Consider the following 25,593-nt stretch of genomic DNA (forward strand, 5'->3'; position numbering starts at 1 on the left):
AGATGGAGAGAGCTCAGGGAGCCGGTCCTGTCCGACTCCATACTGCGGGGCACGAATGACCCTCCAGAGATGCGCCCCAGTCAGCAAGGGCCTGCTCTGACGCACCCACCCCACTCCCCTGCCTCTCCCTCCCCCACCCCAAGGGGACACTGCCAGTCTGTCTGTTCTGTCTGCATCCTTATAAAACGCATGTTGCCTTACATTTGCACAAGTTCATTGTGCTGAATTTTTTAGTATTCTATTTTACTTTAACTTTGAAAAAAATATTAAGCTCTCAAAAAAGTGACAAGAAAAACAATAACCCTCCATAACCCTCTCACCTAGATTCACCAGTTGTTAACACTTGGCGACATTTGCTCTGTCTCCACGTGTCTATATAGTTTTTTTTTGGCTGCGCCTTATGGAAGTCTCGGGCATCAGGACCCCTCACCCCCTGATGTTCCGGAGGCCTCTGAGGACAGGGACGTTCTCTTATAGGACCTGGAACAGTGACCGCATTCGGGAGAGGTCCCCTGACACAATACTGTTCCCTGAGGGATAGTCCACGTTCCACCCCCTCCAACTGCCCCAAAGCTGTCCTTCAGGTCACTTTCCCACGTGCATGTTCCTAGTATGTGGAAACGGCTTCGTACTGGGTTCTCATTCCCATTTCTCCTTCGTCCTCTCAGCCTTGCGATGTGGTCCCTGTGTGTCCCCGTGGCACACGGCTGCCTCGCCCCCCACTGCGGCACACCCTCCTCATTTCCCAGCCGGCTCCCCCAGTGAGGGACCCCCGCCACGGACAAGGCTGTGACGGACATCACCCCACCCCCACCCCCCGTCCCCTAGACCAGCGCTGCTCAGACTGTGCTCTGCGTACGATCACCTGGGGCTCTTGTGAAAATGCAAATTCCAACTCAGTAGCACAGCAGCGGGGCCTGGAAATCTGCACTTCTGACCCACTCCTGATGCTGCTGGTCCACCGACCGTCCCTGGAGCCCTGAGTGCCCTGGGCATGGACTTGTGTGTGCGTTTTGGGGGGTGGGAGGTGGGGGTTGGACCCAGGAGCACGATTGCTGTGTCTCTGAGATTGTGGAACCTAACGTCACAGAGCATGGCTCCGGTCTGAGGGCCACGGTGGCTGCCCTGCATGTCCACACTCCCATGAAGGCCTCAGCTCTTTGCTGCTTCCCTTGCACACCCCAGACGCCCCTTCCTCCCCCACATGGAGACGAAGGCTGGTGATTGAAGCAGCAGCTTCCGTGGTGGACACGGATCCCTCTGTCCTCCCAGCCTTGAGCAGCAACTGCAGGGCTGACCGGACCCGCAGCCCAGCCCCCTGGGTGAGTCCCACACACCACTCGGAGAAAGGGATCCCATGTGTGAACGACTGTTCCCGGAACTGAGCATCAGTCTTCACCATGGTCACAGACCTCATCCAGCTGCCCTGCCTTTAGCTCTCCTCTGCTTTACAGCTGAGAAACAGAGGTACAGAGAGGTGGAGCGACTGGCCCAGTGCTGCACAGCCAGAAAGACTAGAGCTGACTCCACCCAGGAATGGATAATAAGGACAAAGCCAACTATCTAGGGAGCTTAAGAAGTGAGAATTCCTCCAGTTGAACCAATTGCACTGGGAGAAAAAGACATTTCCAGAAAGACCCGTCTTGCTAAGGATCATGAATGGTGGATGGGCACCAGATGTTTGGGGTGTTTTGAGGGTGTGAGACCCCTAGGTCGACCAGTCTGAACCCCTGCCTCTGCTGAGGGTGCTCTCAAACCTGCCCTGGAAATGCGTTCCTGAGCGTCTGAGGAACCAGGTCCCTGGTCCTGCCATCTCAGCCCCTCTCTGGGCTTGCCCACATCTCCCCAAACTGTGAACATTGGGCTCCTCCTGCCCCCTTGCTTCCCAGGCCCCATTCCTGCCCTTTAATCCTGTCCCTCTGCCTGTGACACTTCCCCTGAAGAGCTTCACACACTGACCTCCCACCTCTCGGCCTCTGTCACCTCCCCGGAGGGCCTCAGCTGGCCACCCACTCAGCAGCCCAGCCTCCGAGGCGGGCTCCATCTCGCTGGACCACATCCGTCCTCACCCTCATCGCTGGTTTCCCAGTTGACTATCTGGCTCGGATCACTGGAAAGTCACCTCTGGGGACCAGGACCTCGTCTGTCCTGTCCTTCTGTATCTCCAGAGCCTAGAGAAGGGCCTGGCATAAAGCAGGTACGTTATATACGCTTGTTTCAGGAACAAACAAGCAGCATTTTACTGTTTACACGGTGTTTTCATGTCCTCAATCTCCACAAGCCTGTAAGGTATGTGGTTTCTCGCCCCTTTTGAAGATGAGCAAACTGAGGCCCAGAGAGGTGAAGGGACTTGCCTGAGGTCACAAAGCCAGGAAGTGGCAGAGCTGGGACACGAGCCCATGTCCTTCTGATGCCAATCTCCTTGTTCTTCGACACGAGGTCACACATTCTGTCCCTGGTAACACGTGCTTTGGGCTGTTTCTCCCCTTGTGCGAGGAGGCCGCCCTCAATCCCGGCCCTGCCCTGCCTGTCGCCCAGCGGCTGCTGTGATCAGTGTCCATTTAGGGATTAACCATCTCCCATCGGAGTCAGCCACACTTGAGTTCAGAATCCGCGCAGCCTTTCCAGGCCGCGTGAGCCTGGGCAGCCGCTCATCTCTCGGGCTTCCGTTTCCTCATCTGTAAAATGGGCACCATAATAATCTTCTCCCAAGCGGCCCCAAGCAAGTGGAGATATTATTAATGTTATTTATTTACATACATATACACTAAAATATTTCCAACACAAAAGTAGAACCTCAGTACATTCCTGTTACAAAAAAATTAAAACATTGCAAATAAAGCAAAAGAGCTTCTGGCAACCACTGTTGGTTTGGTGAGTAATTTCCAGAACTTTTGCTCCTCATCTAGAGAGATAAAGGGGGCTTTAAACTAATAAGCATCACCAGCCCGTGTGGCTCAGTCCTAACAAGATTTTCCCACTCAGAGATGTCCCCGTCTTCATTTTCCATGGACCGTTTTCCCTCCTGCCATCCACTCTGACCTTCACAGGTCTGTGACGGGAGCCGGGCAGGCAATATCCCCATTTTGCAGATGGAAAAACTGAAGTTCCAAACAGTAAATGGCACCGGCCCAAGGTCACACAGGAGGAGGGTGTGGGGCCGCGTCCCCAAGCAGGATCTTCTGTCTCCAGGTTGGCTGAGCACGTGGCTTCTGGGATCAACCAACCACTCTGGGACAGACTGCTTGGCACAGCTTCATTTTTTCATCCATTCATTCATTCAGCCTTTGCCAAGGGCCTGCCATAAGCCAGGCATGCTGCCTGGGGTAGAGATTCCAACAGCGGCCCCAAGCAATTTACATTCCAGAAAGAGGGATGAGAAATCTACAGCTGCTCCCAAGACAGTGCAGGTGGGGAGAGAGGTTCTGACAAGAAGAGGAGAGGATCTTGGTGTCTATACTGTTTATAGTTTTAGAGACAGACATCTATTTCTTTTGTCACTATAAAGAAATAAAAACACAAAGCCAGCGGAAGTCCGCAGACAGAGGTACAGCCGGGGAAAGCCAGCTGAGACAGTGGGCGACTGCGGGGAATCACGAGGGGCCCGAAACGCCCCAGATCTAAGACGCCCGGCTGGCAGACGAAGGATCGGATGGTCACCCCGTAAATCGGGGGAAGCAGGGGCCTGTCAGCAGCACTCAGGCCCCGTTAAAAAGGCCTCCAAACCCGAAGGTCATTTCCTCCCGCGCAGCGCATGTGTTTATTTTGTATATCTGGCCAAACGCAGGGAGAGACCCAGGCTGTGGAGCGGAGGGGCAAGAGAGAAAGGGAAAAAAGAAAACAAGGAGAAGTGTTGTCTTACGAGCGGCATTAAATCCCTCACAGGAGGAATCCTGCGGGCCCCTAATGAGGACAACTCCGGAACGTCTCGGGGATGGAGGCAGTGTGGATGCGGGAAATCAGGTAAAGGTGGATAGAAATGCACGTGTGCTTGCACACAGACACACACACACACACACGCAGAAGGAGAGCTGCGCCGAGAAAAAAAAAAAAAGGTGGCGGGAGAAGCAAGGTTAGAGCTCTGGAACCGTCCCTAGAGGAGTCCCTTTGGTAGAACCTTCCACCGTCGGGGGCTGTGGCCAGCGAGCGGGAGACGCCTCTGTCGGATGCTTGGCTCAGCTCTCCAAACTCCCCAGGGTCACGGTCACCTGCAGGGAGCACCGGGTCTCCCCTCCTTGTCCCCCACTGCCCCCTCCCATGGGCATAGGAGTCGGTGCAAGACGTCCCACACTCACGCACACTCATTCACGCACACACCACTTCCGTTTCTCTTCCTGTGGGAGAACGTCTCGACCACCATCAAAACCACCAAAAGGCCCTCCGTGTTTTCCAAAATTGCCAGCCCGCACCCGCTGGGCCGCAGGGGGAGCCGGTGCTTCCCACACGTGGGGACGTGGGGGGCCCGACGCCGCTTGCAAGCGCTGAGCGCAGCGCCTGGTCGGGAGTCCCGGTCCACGGGAGGTGTTACTGTTCTCGTCGTGTGGTTGTCATCAGCGGGGACCCGGGAGAGCCTGTGTCGGGGGGGGAGGGGAAAAAGGGCCGAGGAAGCCGAGCAGGAGTGGCCAGGGAGGGAGAGCGGAGCAGGGTCCCAGCAGAGACGCACGACTGTCCCCGCGGGCCTGGAGGGGGCGTCCGCTGTGGGGTCACGGCCTCACACCATTGAGGGAGCTGTGCGGGGCCTGAAGTCACTACAGGTCCCCCAGAGAGGCAGTCAGAAAGGAAAAGTGGACGTGGACGAGAACGAGGACAGCGGGGACGGCATGTCCACCTCCGAGCGTGGGGGAGGGGAATCCGGGTTCAGGAGGAGGGGCAGGTGGCCTGGAAAGATGCCCACTGTCCACTCAGTTGTGCATAGGAGCTTTGCCTCCAACTGTGTGACTCTGGGCTCACCACTGACCACTCCGAGCCTCAGTTTCCTCTCCTGGAGTCTGGGGGTCTCATCTCCCCTCAGATCTACGGCTCAATCTGACGCTACCCACTGTCCCTACCAACCGTGTCCCCTTCATCCAGGGCCACCCCCTCCTCCCCTCGGAGCTTTATAGCTAGGGGCAACAGCCAAGAATTTCTGCTAATTGCCTCTCCCTCCAAAACAAACCAACCAGAAAGAGTCACATCTAAGTGTCTTTTGGGTCTGCTGCCTGATCTGCTTTAAGCCCTGCCTGATTTCTTTTAGGCCCAGTTACACAAAACATCAGCTTATCTGACAGTCGAGAAACAGCCCTGAGTTCTGATGCAGGCCACAGTGAGGTGTTTGTTCTGGAGAACAGGTAACCTGGCGAATCCGAGACTGCTGAGTGCAGATTTGAAATTATCGAAGGCCACCCCCCAGCCTCTTAAGCGCCTCTCCGACCTGCAGGGCCTCTGTGGTGAATCTGTCAAAGTTGACACGGGGTTCCGTCAGAGGGAGGGCTGGTCCGAGCCATCGGCCCATGAGCCAGCGTCCGGGCAGAGATGCGGTAAATTGCCCATTGTCTGAAGGGCGGGCCGTGGGCTGGCATCAAGTGGCTCCTGACGGCCTCAGAATCTGCCACCAGTTCACACTCACGTGCTCCTTCAGGGAACATGAGCTGGAAGCTTCAGGACCCCCAACGTCGGCTGCGAACCCCCACAGCACCCCCAGGGCTTCCCAGGCCCAGGCTGACCGTCATGGTCAGGGCAGGGCGAGCCAGCCACATCACTCCGTTCTCTGGGGGAGCCCAGGGCAAGACGTGCTCCTCAGCCCGCCCAGAGCCATGCGGCTGGCAGGGTAGCCAGGATGGCTGCGTGCCCCCATGGGCCATACCCCACCTCGCCTCCCCCCTGCCGGCCCTACCTCATGTCTGATACCGCAGCAAGGAGGGTGACGAGACGGGCCCTGTGTGGCCCAAGTCACAGAATTCCTGATACTTTCTTGACCCCTCTGTCACCTCCAGGTGACTTGGCTTCCACCTTGGGGACTTACAGTCAGCGAACAGCCACTGACAGGGACAGTGGCTGAGAAAGGGCTGGGCCTGAATTCCCACGTGTCCTTGCCACCCCGTGGTTCTTACCTAGGGGGTGCATCAGGCCCCCCCGGCGTGGGGTGGAGGGCTTGTTGGAAATCGACTGCTGAGACCCCACCCCAGACCCACTAAACGGGATCCCTGATGCTCTGGCTCTGACTGGGCTCTGGGCCCCCTAACAAGCGAGATGGGGGGCGTGATTCTTCAGGCACGATCCCAAGAGCCAACAGACCAGGACAGAGCCCTGATTCAGCCCCTTATGGGCTGTGCAGCCTGAGCAAATAACTAAGCCTTTCTGAGCCTGAGTTCTCATCCCTAAAGTGAGGATAATCCTGGCACTGAGCCCACAGAGTCGTGAAGGGAACACAAGAGAATTCAGGACAGCAGTGAGCTGTAAACGCTCAGTAAACACCAACTGTTTTTGTTACTGTTGCTGTGGCAGCGCCCGCTGTTGATGACCACCTGGCTGCTTTCAGACCGGAATCTCTCTGCCCTGCCTTGCTGGCCAAATCACCCCTCCCAGTCAGGGTTGCCACGTGCGGTTGCATAGCTTGTGCACTGCACAAAGTGCTGTCACCGAGCTGGGGCTGAAATCCAGCCTGACTCCACTAAGCCAGGTCCACTGGCATGTGAGCTGTGCCCACAAGGAGCACATTTTCTAATCTGCCCAAAAGCACTGCACGGGCGGTAACTGGGGTGGTGGAGCCCCAGCCACTGCCAGTCACAGGACCGGATTCAGGGTTTGCCAAGTACTGTCCTCCAGCCCCAGCTCAGATACCCTGAGAAGGTGGCAGCCAACGTCTGGCTCCCGGTCCCTCCCTGACAGAAAATATCTGTCCCCAGCCCCACTCCACGCCTCCACCTCCACAGCTCATGAGGCTGCGGAGACTCTGGTGTCTCTACCTGCCGTAGCCACTGTCATCGAGGGATTGAGGTGCAGGCCCAGGTGGAGGAGAAGAGGACGGTGATCCACTGGGGCCTGGCTTGTGAAACTATCATATGTTTGGAGGACAACTTGAGAAATTTGGAAATCAGTTTATTGTTAGATGAGAGTAAGAAATGATCGTTAATTTTCTTTTGTAGTGAGTTATGTAGGAGAATGTCCATATTCTTAGGAGATGAATGTGGAATTACTTAGGGGGGAAGTGTCATGATGTTTACAACTTACTGTGAAATGTTTCAGCCAAAACATACAAACAGGGATCCCGAGAGAATTAATATAGGTAGGTAAAACCAACATGGCCAGTGTCAATAGCTATGACACCTGGGCAGTGGTATATAGACACGTGTTGAACTATGTTTGCATCTTTTCTGTATGTTTGAAATTTTTCATAATGAAAACATTTACATAATAATAATAATTTTAAAGAAAGAAATGGTGAGAAAGGGGCTCCAGGGTCATCTGAACGCTCTTTGTGCTTTCCCCAAGCTGCACTGCTGTCTTCGCCTTGGGAAGGGACCCTCCTGGGTGTCGGGGCTCCTCCCAGGGTGACACGTTAGAGCCACTGAGAACCCAGTGCCCTGAGAAGGGCGGACCATCACCATCTCTGACTAGGCCCCCCCAGAGTATTGACAACGCGCCGCTCACGTCCTCTCACCCCCACACCGTTGGGACACTCCTTTTGGAGTGAGAAACTCTAGAGAAGGATGTCCCCTGCTGTATTTTGCACCATCAAAAACAAAAATGGAAATAGTCTAACTGTCCATCGTAGGGGATTGGTGACAGTAACAGCTGTTTATCTGCACGTCGTGACATGAAAGTGTGTCCATGGTGTTCTAAGTGAAAAAGCAAGTTGCAGAATAATATGTATAGATGCTTTGAAAAGAAAACACTAGATATATATGATCCTTGTGTATGTCTAGAGAAAGATCTGGAAGGTGGCCCACAGAACTGTTCACAGTGGTTATTCTGGAGGGTGAGAGTAGGTAGAAGAGGAGAAACGTTCACTTTTCATGTCAGACACGTCTGCATTTTTGGAATCTGTTCACAATCGTAAACAGCACACGTCTCAGAGTGCTTACTACATTTCAGACAAGGTAATAACACTAACACTCACATAGCACTTACTATGGGCCAAGCCCTGTTCTAAGGGCTTCATGCATATTAACTCATTTAATTCACACATTATTACCATCATCTTTCCCAGTTAGAGATGAGTGAGGCACAGAGCAGTTAAGTAACTTGCCCAAGATCACACAGCCAGGAAGTGGCGGAGCTGGGATTTGAACCTGAGCGGCCCCTCTCTACAGATGGTGCCAGAACAATTCTACTATATCACCTCGGAGGCCTCTACACGCGTTGTTTCATTTAATCCTCACAAAACTCTCAGCGGGGCCCCTTGGCTGACTCAAGTACTCCCAGAGAAGCTAAGGAGGCTGATGAGAGATGGTCCAGGTACTGCCGTGATCTGAGGCTGGTGGGAGGTCCGTCCTCTTCTTTTCTGAGAAGGAGAAGGTCAGGGCACCAGAGAAATAAAGAAGATGGACACGTGTGCACTGACTCCTCTGGTCCACGCACTGTTAGTCCTGGAAGTAGAGGCCCAGCTGCTCACTCGACGTGAGGAAACTGAGGCCCAGAGAGAGGAAGTGCCCACGTCTGGATGTGTTTGCCCAGGGCCTTGCAGGGGAGGAGAAGAACAAACGCCAGCCCTGCCCTCCTCGGGTCCCTGGTCTGCTCTCTGCGGGAGGTGCCGACCGAACCTTGAAATCCTGCCTGCTTCACACGTGCAGCGAGAGGAGGGGACCCCTGTCCTGGCTGGGAGCCAATGGAGGCTCAGGCGCTCACCCCATCCCCAGCACCATGGGGGCCTGGACAGAAGTGTCACACTGCCCTGAGCCACACCTTAAAGTTCTGAGAATAAGAAGTGGCCCGACACCCCGAGGAGACACACCCAATGTACGCAGTGGCAGAGCCAGGGCGTGAAATTGCGGGTAATTTTTATTTCCTTCTTTGTACTTTCCCACAGTTTCCAAATTTTTATTCGGTGAACGTGTATCATTGTTATCATTAGAAAAAAACACTGTACTTCTTTTTTCTCCAGGAGAAACCAAGGATATATCACAGGAAGTATTTCAGCCAGTGAGTGCACAGTGTGTGACCCTTGTTAAACCAGGAAGAAGAAAGGGGAGATGGAGAGGGGCAGAGAACCAGCATTCATCCGGGGCCTACTGTGTTGCAACCGATTTGCTAGAAACACACCATCCATTGTCTCTTTAATCCTCACAACTTCCCTGGGAATTTGGTGTTATGACCCCATTTCAGAGATGGGGATACCGAGGCACGCAGAGGGAAAGCAGCTTGCTCTTCCCTCCTCACCGTGCTGCCTTTCCATGAGGCGGCAGAAAATGCAATTTCAAAACCAATTTGGTCTGAAAACATCCAGAGGACCTGTTATCTGGTGCCTGTTAGAGAAAAGTCACCAGTTCTTCATGATACGGGTGCCCTCCAGGCATCACTGTCTTGTAGCCCAAAACACTGACTGATGTCTATTATTTGTCATTTTCTTGATGACGGGATCATTTTATGTCCCGTGTACAGTGTTTTGTCTGGTGACATTGATGCCTAATGTAGATAGAGCTGAAGTGGACTCCATCTAGCATTTGGGTGCCAGTAGCCCTGAAGATTGGTACAATCCTTTTGGGAGCAGTAGGTGCCAGTGGAGCGAGAGCTATAAACAGATTAAGATCCTTTGACTCAGGAATCCCATTCCCAGGGATGTATTTCTAAGAACTACTTCAGCAGAAATAGAAAACTGCGTGCATACGGATGTTCATGTCGGTACTAACCGCAATAGCAAATAATGGGTAATACAACAATGATGGGCGATGCTATAAAGTGATCTTTTACAATGGAGAAATAGTTTATCCATATGTGGTAGCTGGCCTCCAAGGGGCCCCCCGATGATCCTTGCCTCCTTAGTCACAGGTTTGTGAAGTCCCCTCACGCACTGAATAGAGCCGACTTGGTGGTCAGTAGGATATTGTAGAAGTGACCACGTGTGACTTTCAAGGAGAAGTCATAAAAGATGTTGAGCTTCCGTCTTGGTCTCTGGATCACTCAGTCTGGGGGAAACCAGCCACCATGTCATGAAGAGACTCAAGCCACACCACAGAATGGCCCCCGTGGAGAGGCACTGAGGCCTCCTGCCAACAGCCATGTGAGTGTGCCATCTTGGGAACAGATATCCTCCAGCCCCAGTCAGGCCTTCAGATGATGGCAGCCCTCCCTGACAGCCCAAGTGCAAACTCACGACAGAGCTGAGCCGGAACCGCCCAGCTAAGCTGCTCCTGAAATTCTTAATCCATAGAAACTATGAGAGAGAATCAATGTTATTGTTTAAGTCACTAGGTTTTGGGGTAATTTATGCCACAGCAACAGATAACCAATGCCCCATACAACGGAATCCCATATAGCAATGAAAGTGTTGTGTTACACACAACAAATGGTGAATTTCACACATGTGATGTTAAGCAAAAGAATCCAGACACCAAAGAGGACGTTCTTTGTGACTTTATTGATACAAAGGCCAAAAACAGTCAAAATTCATCCATGCTGCCAGGGCAGTGGTTCCCTTTGGGAGCAGGAGGTTAGTGACTGGGACCATCGGGGGGCCTCCAGGTGCTGATAATTTCTCCTTCTTGATCTGGGGGCTGTTTAGTTCAGATCATGGTTGTGTTTAGTTGGCAAAAATTCATCAAGCTGTACATTCATGATGTGTGCGCTAGTCCATATGGACATTGTATTTCAATACGAACTGTTTTCAAATGATCATTTATAGGCACTGTATAAAATCCAGGCACCTATGATCAGGCTGTGGTCAGTGAAAAGGGCAGACCCTCAGGAGAGCCTGGACAACGATCTGCAGCCCTGTAAAATGCACACGCATCTGGAAAGCAGGATGGAAAAAAATGAAATGTTTGTGTTGGGAGGCAGGGATTCTGGGTAATTTAAAAATCTTTAAGTATTTTCATTTAAGAATGTATCATAGTGTCTTGTCAAAGAGAATGAAGAAAGGCCCAGGGTGTAATACATTTCCCCAGGCTGTCGAACCAGAAACTAAAATACAGTCCTTTAAGGAGTAAGCTTTTCATTCACCAAAAATTTGGCCACTCAGAATAACTCCTTCCCAGAGATTTTACAAGTTGTTCAAGTGCAGTTTCTCTAGCAGAATTGGTTATTGAAACTCTCGTTTTCATTAAGGCAGAGAAGTGGAGGCCTCCGCTCAAGGTTCGCGGTCCGGCTGGGGTTGGAGGGAAGCCACGCCAAGCAGAGAGTGAAGGTGTCGGCGACATGGTGGGCAAACGGCAGTAAGCATGAATTTGCTGTGAAGTAAGATGGAACTTTGTGGGCATGGAGGATCCTTCCTGGTGCTGATAGGAACAGAATCAGAGCAGAAACATCACCCTCAAACCCCAAACAGCTGCTGACTCAGAAGAAAGCAGGGAGAATTCTCAGGTTTCCCTGAGCTATGAACTTTGGACTTTGCATAATAGCTTTCCAGAATAGGTTCCACACTGTCCTCAGTAGAAATCAAATTCTCCAATATTCAGGTATCATCCGGAAGATGCGGAATCTGTTTTGCAGCCCCTCCCATATGCCATCTCCCAGCTCAAAAACCCTCAGTGGCTGCCCTGCCTGTAACCCTTAAAAGATGTCCCTAATCTGGCTCCAAACTACAAGTCCACTCCATGCTCCCCAGACTGTGTCGCCTCTGGCCTCCAGGCCAAAGCCCCATGGTCTCCCTCACCTGGGAACTCCCCTCACCAACTGATCTTTACACAGGGAAGGGCTTTCTAAGCTTCAAAGCCATGGAAGAAACCACAAAGGAAATGTTTGACAGATCCGTGCTACATAAAAATAAAAAATTCCAGTGTGATTAAAAAATACAAGCAAAATTAAATGACAAACAACTGGAAAAAACGTTTGCAGTAAATACCACAGACAGATGGTTAGAACCCTTAATTTATAAGGAACCCACATCAATCAATTAAAAAACACAAAGATGAGGCTGGCCCAGTGGCGTAGTGGTTAAGTTTGCCTGCTCAGCTTCGGCAGCCCAGTTTGCAGGTTCGGATCCCAGGTGTGGACCTACGCACAGCTCATCAAGCCATGCTGTGGTGGCATCCCACATACAAAATAGAGGAAGATGGGCACAGATGGTAGCTCAGGGCCAATCTTCCTCAGCAAAAAAAAAAAAAAAAACCCCACAAAGTTGCCCAAGGATAAAGGAGCAAAAGACATAATAAAAAAACGGGCCGGCCCTGTGGCTTGGTGGTTAAGTGCGCGCGCTGCGATGCTGGCGGCCCGGGTTTGGATCCCGGGTGCGCATCGAGGCACCGCTTCTCCGTTCATCCTGAGGCCGAGTCCCACATGCAGCAACTAGAAGGATGTGCAGCTACGACACACAACTATCCACTGGGGCTTTGGGGGGAAAAAATAAAATAAATAAAATCTTTAAAAAAAAAAAAAAAGACATAATAAAAAAACAAATGTAAGTGGCCAATAAACATTTGGGGGGTAAAAAGAATGTTCAGTCTCTCTAAAGGGCCAAAGCAATGCAAATAGCAATAAGATAACATTAAGTTAGCAGACTGCTCCCTGGAGCTGGAGCACAGAGCTGGCATCCACACACGCCCCAGGGGTGTGTACACTGGTGATATTTATCAACAGCCTCATGTTCCTGTGTTTTGTCTACTTATTTTTTTTAACCATTTCCTTAGAAACTTTCCAGCAAATAATTTGGTGATATTTATCAATCTTCTTAAGATGTTCATACTTCTGGGTCAAATTTCTGATGAAACCTAGAAGTGGAAATACGCTGAAGACGTGTGTACAGAGACAGCCACTGCAACGTACATGTGTAATGATGAAAAGCTGGAAACAACCTAAGCGCCTACACTCGGGGAAGGGGTGATTCAATTGTGAAGCGTCCATGTGACTGACAGCATCGGACACACAGCCTTGTAATCAGAGTTCCAGAGGACGTGGGAGAATGCTCACGATCTAACTGATTTGTAATGGAAAGTAAGCTCTAAAAGTCTTAAAGAAAAAAAAAATTCCTAGCAGATAGGCAGGAGAACACACACCATTGGGTTGCCTCCAGGTGGTGAATTTGGGGGAAATTTGTGTATGTGCTTCTTTACTCTTTTCTGTACTTTCCAAAATGTCTACAATGAGCAGAATTACTTTGATCATCATACCAACAGTGAAAAACCTTTCATGAGAGTATTCTCCTTGATGCACTGTTGATTTTCCTAGTGAAAAGCCATTGCTCCCTTTATGAATCGGCACCAGGTAGACTCAATAAATCTTTGTTAGTGAGTGAATGAATAGTGCTTTTAAGTCTCTTGAGAATCGTTTCACACTTTCTGCTTTTATTGCCTGGTTATTTGTGTTCGTCTTTTCTCCCTTGTGATCCCGGAAGCTCCTAGAAGGCAGAAATCACGTGTCTCCATTTATTCAGATCCAGCCAGTGCCTTGTACCCAGGAGGCACTCAATAGTGTTATTTTTTAATGAATGGAGCATCTCATATAGTTAAGTGTGTTTTAACACGAGATAAGGATTATTTTTAAACCCATTCCTTATAAAGTCAGGGAACTCCCTGAGAGCCAGGGAGAGGGGATCAAGATGTGGTTCCAGTGGCAACTCTGCCCCTACTTGGTTTGTGCCAAATCCGCTGTCTAGTCCTGAGAACACTGTCCTAGGAGTGCCCATTCTGCAACTGACTACCTACCAGGCCTTGGGCAAGTCACTCACCCTTAGTTCGTTCATTGATGAAAAGCGTCTGATAAGGAAAGTGGGTTTAGAATATCATGTTGAAAGGTATCTTTAAAACATTGCAAAATTTTTCTTTGAAAAAAAACTCTAAGGGCCGGCCCAGTGGCCTAGTGGTTAAGTTTGTGCACTCCGCTTCAGCCGGCCAGGGTTTGCCGGTTTGGATCCTGGGACCTACTCACCACTCATCAAGTCATGCGGCGGCGGCGTCACACATAGAAGAACTAGAAGGACCTACAACTACATGCTGGGGTTTGGGGGAGAAAAAAGAAAAAAGAGGAAGATGGGCAACAGATGTTAGCTCAGGGCCAATCTTCCTCAAAAAAAAAAACAACCCAAAACTCTATTGATAATCAAATCAATACTGCCCTCCAGTGAGTCGGACGCCACTTGACTTTATTTACGTTTTTGTCTTTATCTCTGATTTTAAAAATAATTACATTAAAAATAGGCAACCTTAAGATTGTGGCAAGGACCACAGGATTCGTGGAGCATCCGTAGAAATTAGGAACAATTCCTCTGCAGTAAACCATTCAAGAGAATGAGAGAACATCATTGAAATAACAGTGTTTCCAATGAAGGGAATGGAGAGGGACCTGGGCTTTTCTTCTCCTGCCCCTTCCTTGATCTGGAAACCTCCGGTGAGGCCACAGCAGGACGGTTTTGCTGGTTTACAGTGACCTCTGCAGACAGTAGGGAGTTGCTCAGCTCTCTGAGCCAAGGAGGTGGAGAGGTCCCTTCTGCTCTCCCTGGTCTCCCAGGGTCCCCTCTCACCAAACAGGACCCTCCCTTTCACACAGACAATGGAGCGCCAGTGCACTTGGTATGCCATATTGGAACCGTTGAGTCCCGCGTGCACTGCCCCGACTTGACTGCCGGCTGCAGAGGCCGGAGCTGGGCATTGTCCAGCCATGAACCTCCGGAACATCCCACCAGAAAAGTCCACGTGGGGAGCCAGGCTGCTCTGCTGCTGGGCCAAGAAATCAGCTTTCCTGAGTCCCCAGCTGAGGCCCTCCCAACACAGAGGAGAGGTGACAGCATGGAACCCAGTGCTGGTTAAGCTCTGGGGCCAAATGACCTCTATCAGTTCCTGAGTGTGACCTTGGGCAAATTACTCAATCTCTCTATGCTTAAGTTTCCTTATTTTTAAAAAATGGCGGTAATAGATTGTTGACAAAATCAAAAGACTCGAAACATTTTATTTATATACAAATAAATATATTTTATCTATATGTTATATATATAAACTTAGTATAGTAACTGGCACATAATGTCTAATGAAAATTATTTATTCTTATTTGACTGAGAGATCAGAGAAACAAGGAAGGCTCGAAGAAACTGAAGTGCATCCACGTCTTGTTGTATAAGCAGTGGAATCAGAAATGTGTCCCTGGCTTTCCCCATTTTTCCCCCGAAGGATGCCCCGAGCCAGCTCCGCTCATTGACGCCACGGCTCCTCCCAGGGGAGTATTTTCTGCGGGGTCTGCAGACGGGGGTCGGACCTGTGGACCCTTTTCCTAGAGACAACGTCGTCGCTCAGCTCAGCGCGGAGGCCTCCTCCGAGGGGCGTTCCCTGCCTGTCCTTCCCCGGGTGGCACGGATGTCGCTCGCGGGCCCCGCTCGGCGTCCGCGTGTCCACGTGCGCGGGCTCCGGGGCAGCCGCGTCCCACAGCCGGGGCAGTGGCGACACACAGGCCCTCGGCAAACAGCGTTTGGTCGCAGGGACGTTAAGGGGCCTCTGCGCCCGCTGGGCAGGGGAGGAGCGGGGAGGAGCCCCCGGGCTAACCGCAGCGAGCCCCTCGCCCTCCCTCGACCCAACTGCCGCCCAGCCCTGTTAGTTTTGCTCCCGAAGCGCTTCCTCCAGCCGCCTGGTTGGCCGGCCGAGAACGGAGCGTGTGCAGAGGCGCTCAAGGTCTGCAGGAGTCCGGCGCGCTCCTGGCTCTGGGTCTGATGGAAGCCCAAGCCTAGGGGCGTCCCGACCTCAAACAGGGCCCCGCCCCGCAAAAAGGGTGCGAGCGGGGCCCGGGCCCTGCCTCCGGCGGGCGGCGGGCGGCGGGCGCGGATGTGCAGATAGTGGCTGCGCCGCCGAGCGTCCGTTCGACACAGGAAGGAGGGCAGGAGGCCGGAGGTGCCTTCACAACGCGCAGCAGCCCTGACAGATCTGATAAAGAGGAAGGAAGCCCACGACGCTGCTGAACCGAGCTGACAGCTCCCCAAACCGACGAGGTCCTGCAGCTGTCACGGCGCTGTTTGCAGCCTCGGGGCCCAAAGGAGGGGAGCCCGCGCCCCCTGCTGGTCAAATGAAAGCGCGCAAGGGCGCGGCCAATACCTCCTCCGGCAGAAGGCGGTAAGCCGTCCTGGGGGAGAGTGGGCTAGACTGGGCCTGGGCCCTCTACCTTCTGCTCCTTGCAAGAGACCTGCCCCAGAGAACAAACACAAGAATAGAGTTGCTCCAGCCAGAGCTCTGCTTACCTGGCAACCCAATTACCTTGGCTGTCATGGGTCGGGGAACTAAGTCCAGCTTGAGAAATGCAGAAGCACTTCTAAAGATTGCAGAGCATGATCTGCATATTGCTGCATTCCTTGGGGCTCTAATTTTGGCTCTGTCACTTACCAGCTATGTGACCTTGAGCAAGTTTCTTAACCTCCCGGTACCTCAGTTTCCTCATCCATAGAATGGGAAACAGTCTCTTTCTCATAGGATGGTTAGGGAGACTAAGTGAGTTAATATATGGAAAGTGCTTAGAATAGTTCCTGGCTTATTGCACATGTTTGGTAAATTAAAATTTTTAAATTTCAGTGTAGGTTGTAGACTTGTCACAGTTGCTGTAACTGGTTCTTTATTCTGGGGGTTTTCTGGCTGTCTTTCCATCACTGATTTCTAGTGTAATTCCACTGTGGTCAGAAAACATGCTTTGTATGATTTCATTCCTTGAAAATTTGTTGAGGCTTGCTTAACGGGCCAGCATATGGTCTACTCTGCTAAAAGTTCCATGTGCACTTGAAAAGCATGCGCATTCTGCAGTTGTTGGTTATAGTATTCCAATGTCAATTAGGTCAGATTGGTTAATTGAGTTACTCAAATCTGCTATTCCTTACTAGGTTTGTGTGTGTGGTTTTTTTTTCCTGCTTGTTCTCTCAGTCACCAAGAGAGCTATGTTAAAAATCTCCAATTATGATGGTGTATCTGTCTATTTCTCCTTTTAGCTTAGTTAACTTTTGCTGTATGTATCAAGGATGTGTTATTAGATGCATATAAATTTAGGACTGTTGTATCTTCCCAGTGAATAAACCTCTCACCATTATAAAAGGACATTACCAATGTCTTGTATTATAAAATATCCTTCTTCATCTTTAGTAATACTTCTTGCCTGAAAGCCCACTTTGTATGATAAATGGTTACATCCGCTTTCTTTTGTTTACTGTGTCAATGGATTGACTATTCTATCTTTTAACTTCCACCTTTCTGTGTCCTTATAAAGTTTGTTTCTTATGAATGTCTTATACTGGGTTTTGATGTTTTTCAATCTAGTCTGACACTCTTTTAATTGGATTGTTTAGCCTGCTTACATTTAATATAATTACTAATGGTGTAGGGTTTGTAGCTAACCTTTTGCTGTTTTTCCAGTGTGTCCTTTGTTCCTTTAGACCTCTTGTCCTGCTTTCTTTTGGAGTCATTGGATTTTCTATTAATTCCGTTTTCCCCTTGAATCTTTGTTTTTTTTTTTTGCTGGGAAAGATTTGCCCTAACATCTGTTGCCAATCTTCCTCTTTTTTTTTTTTTTCCTCCTCAAAGCCCCAGTATATAGTTGTATATCCTAGTTGTAGTCCTTCTATTTCTTCCATGTGAGCCATGGTCACAGCATGGCTACTGACTTACTCGTGGTGTGCTTCTGTGCCTGGAAACCAAACCTGGGCTGCTGATGCAGAGCATGCCGAACTTTAACCACTAGGCCATCAGGGCTGGCTTGAATCTTAGATTTTTAAGTTATTTATTCTGTAATTATCTCACTAGTTACCCCAGAGATTACGATATTTAGCTATGATTTTATAGTTTTCTTAAATTAGTACTTTTACCACTTGCCAAATAATTTAAGGATCACAGAAGTACTATGCCACTTACGTTCCTTCCACCCTTCCACCACTATTATGTATTTATGATATACAACCATTTTATATATTCCACATTATATAATTCATAGCAGTTTATATATTCAAGAATTCTAGGTTGGCAGATTTGTTTTCAGCACTGTAAAGATTGCCCTGTCTTCTGGCTTCCAAAGAAGACTTTGAAAAGTCAGCCATTGGTTTTATTGTTGCTCCTTCAAGGGTTATGTGTCATTTCTATATGGCTGTCTTTAGGAATTTCTCTATCTCTGGTTTTCATAAGTTTGACTATGCTAGTCTTAGACGTGGTTTGTTTTAATTCCATATGGAGTTTGCTGAGTTTTATGAATCTGTGGGTTGATGTCTGTCAACAGTTTCAGAAAATTCTCAGCCATTATTGCATCAAATATTGCTTCTGCCCCATTCCCTTTCTGTCTGGGACATCAATTACATGTATTTTAGATTGTGTTCCATGTGTCTCTTATGCTCTTTTCTTGTTTTGTTTTTTGTTACTGTTTTATTTTTGCATTCTTTTTACTCTCTTTGCTTCAGTTTGGATTTTTTCTACCAACCTACCTTCAAGCGCTAATCCTATCTTCTGCTGTGTCTATTCTGCTGTTAAACTCATACAATGAATTCTTAATTTCAGATTTTGTGCTTTTTAGTTTCTTTAAAAAAAAAGCTTTATTGAGGTATAATTTACAAACTGTAGAATTCACTCATTTTAGGTGAACAAAATTGAATGCTTTTTAGTAAATTTATAGAGTTGAGCAAAAATTAGCACAATTCTTTTTTTCCTTTTTCCCTTTTAAGTATATATTTTGGATCACATTTAAATTGAACTTGAATTCAAACACAAAGGAAATCCACATCACTGACTTGGCCAATCAACCTGTCAATACATTGGTTATTCAGAACTTTAGCAAGGCAGAATTGCCTCCTTGCAATTTTTATATATTGAGATATAATTTACATACCATAAAGTTCACCTTTTTAAAATATACAATTCAGTAGTTTTTAGTATATTCACAAAGTTGTGCAATCATCACCATTATCCAATTCTATTTTCATCACTCCAAAAACAAACCCTGTACTCACTAGTAGTCACTCCCGATTCTCTCTTCCCCCAGCTCCTGGAAACCACTAATCTGCTGTCTCTATACATTTGCCTATTCTGGATATTGCCTATAAATAGTCATACAGTATGTGGCTTTTTGTGTCTGGCTTCTTTCCCTGAGCATGTTTTCAAGGTTCATTCATGTTGTAGCTTGTATTGGTACTGTTTTATGGCTGAATAGTACTCCATTACATGGATATATCATATTTTGTTGACCCATTCATCAGTTGGTGGACGTTTGGGTTGCTTCCATTTTTTCGCGACTATGAATAACGCCATGAGCATCCATGTACAAGATGTGTAAACTTAAGTTTTCGATTCTCCTGATTATAAACCTAGGAGTGGAATTCCTCTGTCATATGGTAGCTCTCTGTTTAACTTTTTGAGAAACTGCCAAACCGTTTTCCAAAGAGGCTGCACCATTTTGCATTCCCACCAGCAGCGTGAGTTCTAATTTCTCCACATCATTGCCAACACTTATCAACTGTCTGTCTTCTTGATTACAGCCATCCTAGAGGGTGTATTTTGTGGTTTTGACTTACATTTCCCTAATGACTAATAATGTTAAGCTTCTTTTATGTGTTTATTAGTCATTTGTATATCTTCTTTGGAGAAATGTCTATTCAAATCCTTGCTCATTTTTTAATTGGGTTGTCTTTTTATTATTGTTGTAAGAATTAATATATTCTGGATACTAGACCCTTAACTACAATCCATATTTAGTTCCATTATCCCAAAAAGATCCCTCATGTCTGTTTGCAGTCAATTCCCACTCCCACCCCTAGTTTCAGGCAACAACTAAGCTGCTTTCTGTGTGTTTCGGGTGAGCCCCTCCCTCTAGTGAAATTTTGGCTCCTAAAAACCGTGAGATTGTGGGAGATTTACTATGCCTTTTGGAGGCCCTGGGCTTAGCTTCTAGCATGCCACGTGCAGCTCTGGAGTCCAGCAAATGTCCTATGAGGAAACCAGCCATGTATTTGGGGTCTCAGGTTTCCAGTGTGCTCTATAACCACGAACCTTCTGATGTCCTTTTCTCTGGTAGAGGCCGTTCTGGCTGGGCCAAACCCAATCCTCAATTCCAGGCCCAGAACCAGGAAATGTCCCCAGGGGAGAAAATGGCCAGATCATCAGTTCACTTCAGAAAGGCTTCCTCCTCTGAAATCCCAATTCACTTAGTCCTTATTAATTCCAGTTTTCTGAGGTTTAAAAATATTATTTTGGTGGGTTTTTTTTTTTTTTGAGGAAGATTGGCCCTGAGCTAACATCTATTGCCAATCTTCCTCCTTTTTTCCTTTTTTCTTCGCAAAGCCCCAGCAGATGGTTGTATGTCATAGTTTTACGTCCTTGTAGTTGCTCTACATGGGATGCCGCCTCAGCATGGCTTGATGAGTGGCGCATAGCTCCACACCCAGGATCCGAACCAGCGAACCCCGGACGACCCAAGTGGAGCGCACAAACTTAACTGCTATGCCACCCGGCCAGCCCCTATTTTGATGTTTTAAACCAGTGTTTTCTGGTAGTTGCAGCAGGAGTGTTGTGCTGCTATTCCCTACTATCCTACCCATCAATTCCCATAAGCTTTTAAGTCTTTATATCTTATCGGGCAAGTTTCCTTTCTTTCTGTCCCCCCTCCTGATATGTGTTGGCTATTTGGGGGGCATAATTCTTCCTTAAATCCATTTATCTAGTTCCCAAAAGAACCTATTGGGATTTTGTTGGAAAATATATTGAATTTATAAACGACTTGAAACAATTGAAATTCTTATGCTTTTAATTTCTCCAACCATGAACATGGTATACCTATCCATTGAGCAGATTTCTATCAGGTCCTTTGATAATATTTTGTACTTTTCTCCATAAAGAAATTGCACTTTATTAGATTGATCCTAAATAGCTTGTAGTTTATCTTTTAAAGCACTGTTTATTTTCTAGGATAATATATTACAAATTTCAAAAAACTCAAAAAATATACATTGACCATTTTCCTCAGTTTTTCTCCAGAAGAAACCAATGTACCAGTTTATCTATTCATTTTTAATGTGGTTTTTTTTTTTTAAGATTTTATTTATTTTTCCCCCCAAAGCCCCAGTGGATAGCTGTGTGTCGTAGCTGCACATCCTTCTAGTTGCTGTATGTGGGACTCGGCCTCAGGATGAACGGAGAAGTGGTGCCTCGATGCGCACCTGGGATCCGAACCCGGGCCACCAGCATCGCAGCGCACGCACTTAACCACCAAGCCACAGGGCCGGCCCATTTAATGTGGTTAATATTAGTATATAGTAATTATATTGATTTTTGTTCCTCAATCTTGTATCTAGTAATCTGGTTGAATTTTCTTAACTATTTCTAATAGTAGGTTAGTTTGGATTTCTTCTAGGTATATGCATCATCTGCAAAGAGCAGTCATTTGATCACTTCTTTTCCATTCTTTATTCTTTTTACTGACTTTACTGCATTGGCTAGGATGCCTCTAATAAAGCAGCTATGGAAAGGAGCTGGATAATACCTGTGATAGAGGGCATTCCTGTCTTATTCCTGACTTTAATGAGAGGGGTTCTGGTTCATATTTATACATGAAATTTGCTGTTGGTTCATGGCAGATGTCTTATCAGGTTAAAAAAAAATTACCTCTGGTCCTATTTTGCTAAGAATGGGTATCATGAAAGTTTTTATAAATTATTTTATGTACCTATTGAGGTGATCATCGTTTTTCTCCTACTAAATGTGCTGAATCACCCACTCGTGGAAAAAAAGTAGTCTCAAATAAAACACTTTTACCCCAAGTTGTAATTTATTTTCATGAGAAGGGGAAAAAAGAACCTTTTATGATAGTGAAAATATACTTTATTTTTTTAATACAATAGCTGCCAGCAATATACTGGTTCCACAGAGAGAAAAGAAAATACAAGCATTCTATAATAAGCTTTCATTTGCCTTTTCAAGTAATTCTAAAGAAAATACTCCAATGCTGTTCAACGTTATGACTTAGGGAGTTGAAATTTTTTTCCACGATAAAAAATATAATTTTGATGGCCCCAACCTTGACAATTTGTAAAGGACGGAATAAAAAAGCCCACACAGTATATCAATAACGAATGCTTTTCTCTCTTTGAATCAAATACTGATTATAACCAGTGTAAGAAATGGGTTAATCAATAAACTTGATGAAATGTGTATCAAATGTTCATGAAAAAATACATTTCTATTTCTTCTCATTTTTACCTTATATTTTCTAAAGAATATTTTAAATGCACAGAAATAAAGGCTATCTACATGCAACTCTGGAGAAATTCAAAACTCAACAGAAGTAAAAATGCCTAAATTCTAGAGCTGTTCAACTTAGTGTAAGAATAAATGTTAGAAATCTCTTAATTGTATACAGATTTCTCAAGAGTTTAAAGATAAGTTGTGTAAGGCAAAGTTACCAAGAAATAAGATCTTACATGAATTTTATCACAAAAGTCAACAATCCTAGTAAAAGATAACAGAACTGTATAGAAAATCCCCATCTGCATTAAAAAAAAAAAAAAAAAGGAAGTTATATCAACTGAAATAGCAGAGAGCCTTCCAACTGTTGAACACAAAAATTTCTCAGAACCCCCTGGAAAATAGTGAGAGCTTCCATTCAGACTCTAATCTCCTTGTTGAAGTGGAACAGAAGGGGTTTAAACAAAGGCGGAAATGATTCAGTAGTTGTAGAAATAATATCAGATGATTTCCATTATGTCAACCCATACGCTACATGAATTGCCATGAAAACTTTTATGTCCCAAATCTCTCAAGGTTTTAAGCTATGATCTTTCCACAAATAGAAGATGGGGTAAAAAGCGTGTTCTAGAATCATCCTTTCTACTAGCTTTTGTCCATTTGCCAATCTCAATTTCATTTGACTAACTTCTCTGATAAAGTAATAAGATCTGTCTTTCTACTCAGAGAAAAATAATTCCGCCTTCATCAAAATTATAGCCGACAGATTTGCCTTCCTTGGACATCCAGAGAGACAGCAAAGTGTAATCAATAGGGTAAATTAAAAAAACAATAAAAGAGAATAAATATCCCAAGGGAAAACACCTCACAACTGAGCTTCAGAATGTTTTTCATGACTCTTTTTTGAGGAATGCAGCTCTTTCCTCATCAGCCCTCCACCCTGCACCACTTGGTCCGCCGCTCACTTGAAAGAACAGACACCCCTCCTCTTGAATCTTGCTCATACTTTACGCTATGAGGCAAGGTTCAATATCACCTGAATGCCGAATTACACTATTCGAAAAACAGGTGAAAAGTGATGATGGCTGCCTGTGTACTGGTGCAGACGTGACAGTTTCACCCACTGAAGCTACTGCTATAGGACTTCTCAACAGATAACCTGATAGTGCTTCTTCCTGGAACTAGATAAATCATCATCCAATATTTAATTATGAAAAGGTGGGTGCTTAAACTTTAGATCACCAATAAGGAGTTCAAAGAAAGGTAAAGCAAAGCAATCTCCCTGAGCCGAATGGATACAATTTGAAGCTTTTAAAAATCTTTCTATACTAAGCTAATTACTGATAGGTTAAAAATGCCGCATGCTTATAAAAATCGGTGCTTCCGTAAAGCCAGTGCTTACTACATGTTAGCGCATCAAAAGGGGAAAACATGGCCGTTTTAAAGCAATATACTTAAAATTTCCAAAAACAGCCTATGAGAAATAGCACTTCTTAAACAAGTTAGGTATAAAAAATTACCAAAAATGTATTATAATCACAACCACCGTCTTTGGAGTAGTACTTGCAAAGTCCATTTTTTAAAAAATAAATAAATACATAGCAAACTTTTGTTTTATTTTCACCAAGTTCCTCCTCTCTTGTTAGAGCACAAATAATTCCTGGTTTAAGACTCCAATTTACAAAACAAACATGCAGCGTGCTATTCCTCAGTGTGGCTGCAGAAAAATTTAATTGAAGGAAGTGCAATGATTGAGATTAGGCAAAACTGTGGTTAATACCTACTCACCATAACAACTATAATTTAGTCCAAACAGAGTGAACCTTCCTGTACCCAAGTCTAAGAGTAAATGGGTGTGGAATGGCAAAGCTGGTAACTGGTGTATTTTATCTTATTTTCAGTATAGGAAGGATAATGCGTTCTTTAGATTACCCACATTAAATATGCTTTAGAAACAAAATTCTACTTGATATTTTGACAAATCCACCCTACATTCCTTAGGTTAATTTCTGTGCTAATTTTTACATTACTAATCATTGCACTGCTATAGTTAAATTAATTAAATATCAGTTTATGTAGTGTTGGTTGAAAGATTAACAAATAGCAAAGTCTATTCTTACCTAAAAAGGAGCTTTTTAAAATAAAGGAAGAAAGCAATAATGTTCCAAATGAATGGCTCTGGGCAAAATATATATGAAAAACCCCACAAGCAGACAGTGTCAGGTGCCCACTGGTTTCTCTTACATGGGTAAAATGCTTGAGGAAGATCTGGAGAATATCACCCCTCCCTCTAAAACTTATAGCTTCTACATAGTGTGAGATGTTATAATTGGTATGAAGGATAAATGCTTTTAGGCAAAAGTAAAAATCCATGTACAAAGTAAAATCTGTAGTGACTTTCTGTAGAAGGCTCTCTTCTCTGGTGGTAACAGCCTTTAGCACATATCCAGGATAGACTAAATTGATACAGAATATTTTGATACAGTAGCAATCCTTTCATATACTCTAAGTATTATAAAATTCCAAAAATACATAAATATTCCTTGTACCATGCATTCTGCACTAGAGTTTGGGGCTGACTCTGATGAAGTCAGGGTTACTGATGAAGTCAAAAGTTGTGCCATCTATACACAGTGAATGGACACAACGGTGAGGGCTCTAGAGACATGGCCAACTACGTGTAAAGCGAAAAGTTTGTGCCAGAGTGTCTCCAAATTAGAGGAGACGAGGACATGGGGCAGGGGAGGTAGGCAGGGTAAAAGAATTTTAAAATAATACTGCTTAGGAGTGTATATTTAAAGATAGCTACTATACCTTGTCTATCCTTTATCCTAATCTTGAGTAACTGCATGTTCATGCAAAATAAAATTTCTACTTTATAGGAAGAAGAGCAGTCTGTTAGGAAAGCATATTCTTAGGGGAAGATGTGAAGACATCTCTCTCGTTAAGTGCTGTTTTACTTGGTAAGTCTTTTGGCTACGTCACTGTATGCTATTTCAACCTCCTTATCACTGGGACAGGTATTGGTGAACTCATCCCTGCTATAAGCATTAGTTAAGTATCTCCAGATGCCAGTCATTCCTTTCGGAATATCAAAGTTGCGATATTTTTTGGCCACCACCTGAAATACAAAGAGAACAAAAGTTAACATTTATTTTCCATGTCTTGGAAACCAGACATATCTCTGATTTTAGGGCAAATTAATTCTGTGACTCTCTGAGAACTGCTTCTATTTGAAAAGAAGTCTGTCACCTTATTCCAACTAGAGTTTTAAATAATGATAAGGACTATAAACTGCACCAGAGACTTGGGAGTGTGACAGCAACTACAAATGCCTGCCTTGGTC

The 25,593-nt window shown here is 46.3% G+C and overlaps 1 protein-coding gene across 1 annotated transcript in view; it reads right to left on the reverse strand.

Annotated features, from left to right (window-relative positions):
• Positions 1-21,809: 21,809 nt before the first annotated feature.
• CLIC4 (CLIC family member 4) overlaps positions 21,810-25,593 on the reverse strand; it is a 66,677-nt gene continuing 62,893 nt past the window's right edge. The window contains exon 6 of the mRNA XM_087446553.1: positions 21,810-25,368. Within this exon, the coding sequence (XP_087302679.1) occupies positions 25,204-25,368 (165 nt within the window). The 3' untranslated portion in view covers positions 21,810-25,203. The remainder of the gene's footprint in view (positions 25,369-25,593) is intronic.

This window comes from Ceratotherium simum, chromosome 22 (assembly GCF_057802395.1).
Source record: "Ceratotherium simum simum isolate JZ-2026a chromosome 22, ASM5780239v1, whole genome shotgun sequence".
NCBI classification, from domain to species: domain Eukaryota; kingdom Metazoa; phylum Chordata; class Mammalia; order Perissodactyla; family Rhinocerotidae; genus Ceratotherium; species Ceratotherium simum.